This window comes from Lampris incognitus, chromosome 18, assembly GCF_029633865.1.
Source record: "Lampris incognitus isolate fLamInc1 chromosome 18, fLamInc1.hap2, whole genome shotgun sequence".
In the NCBI taxonomy this organism is placed as follows: Eukaryota; Metazoa; Chordata; class Actinopteri; order Lampriformes; family Lampridae; genus Lampris; species Lampris incognitus.
In genome coordinates, this window is record NC_079228.1 from 4,809,878 (window position 1) to 4,816,875 (window position 6,998).

Here is a 6,998-nt window from a genome sequence, read left to right on the forward strand (position 1 = left end):
GAACCTTTCGCTTTCCACTTCATACGTGTTACAATGTAATAAGTGTTACATGTTCAGCGTTTTCTGGAACTCCACGGTTCTCACACACATCACCGTCCCCTTTCTCCATTGTAAACCAGGTGCCATTTAATCCTGTGTGATCCAGTCTCAGCCTTGTTACGGCGATTCCCTCCCTTCTGTTCCGGTCTTTATACTTCTCTGTTATGATGACAGACTTTTGTATTTTGTAATATCCCCTTCCTTTCACCCCCCCCCCACCTTTTCTAGTCAAGCGTGAGCGTGCGTCTCTGACGTCACGGGATCGCGCTCGTGCGGAGACGAAGGACCCCTGAGCGACTGGCGCAGTGCCTGTGTGATTTCGGGGGTGGAGGAGACGCAAAGCCGGTGTGTAACAGCTACAGGTGGAGTTTACGCACTAAAACAAGGACACCGCCCTTCATCTTTGCCAATATATTGGCTTAGCGAGCAAACGCTGCATAATGTTTGTCACGTCGTTGTTGTTGTTGTTGTTGTTGTTAGAACTAGCTTGAACGCGCGGTATGTCAACACAGTTAGCCTGACGCCGTGTTGCTGAGGTGACACGTTGCTGACGAGGCGCCCCCCGTGGCTGTCTGCTAATGTGCCTCGTGTGTGTGTGTGTTCAGCGCCATGTCGTCGTTCACCGGGGATCCCAACTTCTGCCCCGAGTGCGGGAACGTACTGCCTCTGCCAGGGAGGCAAGACACCGTCACCTGCCCTCGCTGCGGCTACTGCATCCCCGTAGTAGGTGAGACAGGTCTCCCTCTCACGGCTTCTTGCCACCACCGGCAGCACCACCACCACCGGCAGCAGCAGCAGCAGCCACGTGACCAGCTGACTCTGCCTAATGCCATTTCTAATGTATTATTTGACAGAAATCGCAGCTCAGGAAATCAAGGCTACGGTCGTCTTTAACCAACTGGAGCAGTCCTCAATAGCTATGCAGGACGAAGGAGACTCAGACCTCAAGGGACCTGTGGTAGGTTTGACCGCCTCCTTCTATTGATGACCAAGCTCGGGTTGTGTGTGCTGCATATTAATGTCAGAAACTGTTGATTGATCATTTCAGATTGACAGGCGGTGCTCTCGCTGCAACAAAGAAGGGATGGTTTACCACACCAGGCAGATGAGATCTGCAGATGAGGGACAAACGGTTTTTTTCACATGTGTACACTGCAGGTAATATATATATTAACACGTGTCTTGAACCAAAAGGCGACAGGCTATGCCTAGTTTGTGTTCAACACTTAGCACACAACTTGAGCAAGTTGCCAGTTTATAAGGTACACCTAGCTAGTAGTGTCTTGATGCATCCTCAATAATCCAGGTAAGGAAATCACAGGAAGATGAATCACTTCATCTGGACATGGCGTTTATTGAGAGAGGCGTTTCATCATCATCTAAGTGACCTCTTCAGCCTCACCTGACTGCAGGTGTCCCCACCCTTATAAAGAGCACACTGACATAATGACCGAAAACAACGGTCGGTTTCATATGCAAATTACAGTGACCATTAACTAAAGTTACAGTGGCCATGTATGGCCTTCTTAGATGGTGAAATTGCAGTTGGTGATGGGGGACATTTGATTGTTGATGCTTACTGTAAACCAGCACATACTGATCAGTACTTAAGGTTTGGTTCTCATCATCCACTGGAGCACAAACTAGGAGTCATCAGGACGCTGCACCACTGAGCTGACAACGTCCCCACCGACACAGCGGCCGGGGAAGGGGAGAAATCCTACACTAAACAGGCCCTGGTTAAGTGTGGTTATCCTAACTGGGCGTTTGTCAAAGCCATGAAGACCCTGAACTGCACTAGTCGATCAGAGAGGAGAAGGACAACAGCTGTCTAAGCATAAACCAGTGGTGATTCCCTATGTGGCGGGCGTGGCGGAGCAGTTGAGATACTTAGTTTCCAAACACTGCGTCTCAGTTGCCTTCAAACCCCAAAATATGCTGCGCCAGAAATTAGTCCACCTCAAGGATCGGATCCCCTGGCACAAACAGAGCAATATAGTGCAGCTGTTAAGTGTCGGGAGGATTGCTGTGAATCATACACTGGGGAAACCAAACAAATGCTGGTGAAGAGGATGGCACAATACAGAAGAGCTAACGCGTCAGGCCAGGACTCCACAGTCTACACCATGTACAGACCAGGACTCTACAGTCTACACCATCTACAGACCAGGACTCCACAGTCTACACCATGTACAGACCAGGACTCCACAGTCTACACCATGTACAGACCAGGACTCCACAGTCTACACCATCTACAGACCAGGACTCCACAGTCTACACCATCTACAGACCAGGGGCCACTATTTCAAAGATGAGGATGTGTGCATCCTTGATAGGGAGGAAAGCTGGTTTGAACAGGGAGACAAAGAGGCCATCTGTGTTAAGAGGGAATGACCATCCTTGAACCGGGGGGGGGGGGGGGTTAAAGAGTACATCTATCGCCATCTTGCAATGCTATGATTGCAGCTATTCCCCAATCCTCTGTGAACAGTCCACATGGCCATTGTAACTTTAATTAATGGTCACAGTAATTTGCATATGAGACCAATAATTTTCAGTCGTTATGCCACTGTGTTGTTTATAAGGGTGGGTACCTGCAGTCAGTCGAGACTAAAGAGATCTCTTGGATGAGTGATGAAACATTTCTCCCAATAACCGTTGTGTCCAGATGAACCGATTCAACTTACTGTGATACCTAGTAGTGTGTTGCACCTCCTTTGGCCTTCAGCACACCATAAATTCATCTTGGCATGGATTCTACAAGATGCCGGATGTGTTGAACCACATGGAAATGATTGTGTTGTGCAGTTCCTGCAAATTGGATGGCTGCACAGTTTTGCTGCGAACAGACCCTTCCTACCTCACCCTGGGGACTTCAGGTCACTGCAGCAATGAAAACTTGCTGTTATGGATGCACCGATACCACTTTTTTTCAGACCAAGTGTACAAGTACAAGTACTTACATTTGAGTACTTGCCGATACTGAGTACTGATATGAGTACTTAATAATGCCATTACACTTCTTACAATTACTTTGAAAATGTGTTTTATTTTCATCAGACGTTGTTCATTCTCTGACTGTAACAAACTGTCGTTACTGACATGTGAACATTCAGCTATAAGCTTTTCTTAAGCATGGCGTTGCCACACATTTCACTAAAATATACTAACCACACTTAAGTGTAACAACATTGTCATACTGACATTTTAACATTCAATACTTTTCTTCAACATGGCGTTGCCACACATTTCACTAAAATACAACCACACTTTTTAGTGTAACAAATTGTCGTTACTGACATTCTAACATCCAGCTGCATGTTCCAGCTGTTCTGTCCCCCGCCCGCGGGTTGTCTCTGGACATGTCCTCTCGCTTCCCCAGCGTTTGCTGCAAAGCTGGTTGTTGCTGTTTCCCGCTGCTATTAGCAAAAACGCCTTGAACTCGATGTCGTGTTGTTTTATCGAATTGTTTGTGTTGAAAGAGCTAGTTTTTTTTTTTTAAGTCCACGGTGGTGTAGCGGTCTAAGCATCGGCTTTGTGTCGATGCAGTTGCCCACTGGGGACCGGGGTTCACGCCCCGGTCTCGTCAGATCCGACTATGGCCGGACTCGATGAAGCAGCAATAATTGGCAACGCTGTCTTGGGGAGGGGGGCGGAGTTGGCTTGTGTTCATCACGTGAATGCGTCTCTGTGTGTGTGTGTGTGTGGTGGTGGTGGTGGTGGTGGTGGTGGTGGTGGGGGGGGGGGGCGCAGTGGTTCGGCCTGGATTCGCCTTGTCACGGAAGTGGCGAGGCGTCTCCTTCGAGACTGCCGGCAGGAGAGGTGCGGCTGGCGAACGCATGCAGTACGAGGGTGGGAGTTTGAACTAGAATAGGGAGCGATTGGCCGCTAAATTTTGCTGAGCATAATTTGCAGTCGGCTTTACTTTTGTCACCGTCGTTTACTTGGAAATATCTCCACACGGCTGACATTGCTCCTCCTCCACCGCCTCCCTGCTCAACTGAGAGGTGCATGTAACGCTGCTGTAAAGTGGTATCGGGTGTTGTTGTATCAGAGCAGTTGTATGATTACGAGTACGAGTACACGCACACAGTATCGGACCGATACCCGATGCTGGTATCGGTATCGGTGCGTCCTTACTTGCTGTCATGTTCCTGGAACTATTGAGTAATGACATGTGCCTTGTGACATTGGTGCCTTGTAGTGCTTGAAGTGTCCATCTGAGTATGGACAAACTTGCCGTGAAGGGATTAACTTGGTCAGCAACAATGTTCAGATACACCATGCTGTTCAGACATTCTTCAGTGGATATTAGCTAATGCCCTAATGTGTGCTTTAAAAACATTCCCCACACCATCACACTCCCACCACCAGCCTGTACTGTTGACACCAAACAGGATGCTCCATCGAGCCATGTTGCTTGTGGCCCAATTCTGATCCTTCCATCAACATGGTGCAAAAGGAACCTGGATTTGTCAGACCAGGCAACTTTTTCCCACCTCTCAACAGTCTAGTTTTTATGCTACTGTGCCCATTGGAGACACACTTTCTTGGTCTTTGGTTACAACATTGGCACCCGACACAGTCTTCAGATGTTGTGGCCCATTTGAGACCAAGTCTGACAAGTGGTGCATTCTGAGATTACTTTCTGCTCACCAATTTTGAATTTGGATGTGATTTGTCTGGTTGTGTCCCGTCCGTTCTCTTGCATGATTCCCACCATTCTCCTTTGACCCTTCTGATCCACAAGCTGTTTTCCTCTACAAGATTGCTAATCACTGGTAGTTTAATGTCATTTCGCACCATTCTTGATAAACCCTTTATGTGTGAAAAGCCCAGGAAGCCAGCCATTTGGGAGCTGCTAGAACCAGCACATCTAGTGCCAACTACCATGCCATGTTCACAGTCACTAAGGTCACTCATTTTACCCATTCTTACAGTCAGTTAAACACTAACTGATGCTAGAAATGCTGGTCTGCCTGACTTATACCACATACCGCAGTCTGGTATGGCATGGTGGCCCAGTGGTTGTCGAAGGTGTCTGGCTGGGAGAGCTGGCGTTGGATCGGCTGGGAGACCCTGGTCTGCTGCGTCCGGTAGGCCCAGGGTTCACGGCCCTGCCAGAGCTGCGTCTGAGGAGGAAACACCGAGGGCGGTCTGGCAGGACGCGGAAGCGGGGTAGGCTAAGCTAACTGCTAGCTCATGCAGACCAGCAGTTCCGATAACATCGAGGGCGGTCTGGCAGGACGCGGAAGCGGGGTAGGCTAAGCTAACTGCTAGCTCATGCAGACCGGCAGTTCCGACAGTCATCCTGGCTGGCGTTCGTTCTCTAGACAGTGGAATTTTTCAACTGTGTTGCACTGAGTGGACTGTGTTGTTAACTGTTGTTGTTGTCTTGTTTTTGGTGGTGTTGTTTTTAGGAAATTTGGGATATGTGTTTTTGTCTTTTGTGTTGCACTGCTGCGGGCTGGGGGAAACGGAATTTCGTTTATTTTGTGTGCGCACGTACATGAAAGAAATGACAATAAATCGTTTGTGAGTCCTGATTCCTGGTTATCACTGCTGCCTCACAGCAAGAAGGTCCAGGGTTCAAACCCCAGGTCGGTCCAGGGTTCAAAGCCCAGGTCGGTCCAGGGTTCAAACCCCAGGTCGTCCCAGGTCCTTTCTGTGTGGAGTTTGCATGTTCTCCCCGTGTCTCTGTGGGTTTCCTCCGAGTGCTCCATTTCCTCCCACAAACAAAAAGACATGCATGCACAGGTTAATACTCCTGTCTGTGCCCTTGAGCAAGGCAATGGAAAGAAGAACTGGAGTTGGTCCCCAGGTGCTGCAGCTGCCCACTGCTGCTATACGGTAGGATGGCTTAAATGCGGAAAACACATTTCATTATAACCTGTAAAATGACAAAATAAACTGGCTTTCTTCTGCTTCGACGTATGACGTGTTAGAATGTGTGCCACTTGTGTGAAGGAGGGGGTGCACCTAATAAACTGGCAACCGGGTGTACTTGATATCAGTCGTTTGTGGCAAGACTGATGAACAGTATGGGATTATTCCTCATCATGTTGATGTGCATTGCAGGTATCAAGAGAAAGAGGACTCATAAGAAAACAGACGAGCAGAAAACAGTCCGTGGAGCTCAGTGTATTCATTCAGCATGACATGACATTGCCTGACATGACATTACTAAGCTATTTGACATCCTCAGTTTCTTATTCTGTTTTGTGGCTGTGATGGTGCAGGTAATTTGCTAGGTTTTATATAGATGTTTTTTACATAATGCTGTCATAACATGTAAATAAAGATGCCATAATAAAGAGATCTCATTATCTGTGGGCCTGCTTTGCTTGTGCTCTAGTATGAATGAATGAATGAATGAATGAATGAATGAATGATGAGTTATGTCGGCCATGTAATAAGCAGGATATAACATGCAGAGAAGCCACTGGCAGTAATGTGAAGTGATCAGCACATCCACACATCTAACTCAGGTATTTGTTACATGTTGGAAGAGCAGTAGGAGGAAGTGTACACTTATTTGTTCCTACCCTTCCCACCTACTCTGAAGTTAATTCAGCTACTCTACATTACAAACTCACTCCCCACTGTACTGTGTAGGCCACATCCAATGCAAGGTGTGCTGCACAACACAAACTCACTGCTGGCAACAAGAAGAGAAAAAACAAACTACTGTTGCAAGTTGCAAGTACAGTAGTACGGCTGCAAGTTCCCATAACACAACACACTTGTTCTAATGATTTAGCGCCGTGTCTCATGCCATGAGCATCCTCAGAGCTCTGAGGATGCTCATGGCATGAGACAGGCTTGTACCGTCTCACAAAGAATTTACTGCACTCACTGCCTTGTGTTCTCCTCATTTGTTGAGCACTTTCCCTACCGCTGAGTGTTTCTTTTAAAGTTATGTATATATATATATATATGCATATATACACACACATACA

At 47.5% G+C, this 6,998-nt stretch overlaps 1 protein-coding gene across 2 annotated transcripts; it reads left to right on the top strand.

The window, feature by feature from the left end:
* Nucleotides 1-291: 291 nt before the first annotated feature.
* polr1h (RNA polymerase I subunit H) lies at nucleotides 292-6,357 on the top strand. Of its 2 annotated transcripts, none has more exons than XM_056298726.1 (5): nucleotides 292-401; nucleotides 645-766; nucleotides 894-997; nucleotides 1,088-1,197; nucleotides 6,118-6,357. In XM_056298726.1, the coding sequence occupies exons 2-5, from the start codon at nucleotides 649-651 to the stop codon at nucleotides 6,140-6,142; spliced, it is 357 nt and encodes a 118-aa protein (XP_056154701.1). In that variant the 5' UTR covers nucleotides 292-401; nucleotides 645-648; the 3' UTR covers nucleotides 6,143-6,357. The 2 variants fall into 2 exon arrangements, with proteins under 2 accessions (XP_056154701.1, XP_056154702.1); XM_056298727.1 differs by having other exon boundaries at nucleotides 329-384.
* The last annotated feature ends 641 nt before the right edge of the window (nucleotides 6,358-6,998 follow it).

Excerpts from the sequence above, each read along its gene's own strand:
- polr1h (XM_056298726.1), top strand. The coding sequence starts at position 649 with ATGTCGTCGTTCACCGGGGATCCCAACTTCTGCCCCGAGTGCGGGAAC. Across the intron at positions 767-893 it reads CTACTGCATCCCCGTAGTAG|AAATCGCAGCTCAGGAAATC; the intron begins GTGAGACAGGTC and ends ATTATTTGACAG. Across the intron at positions 998-1,087 it reads CAGACCTCAAGGGACCTGTG|ATTGACAGGCGGTGCTCTCG; the intron begins GTAGGTTTGACC and ends TGATCATTTCAG.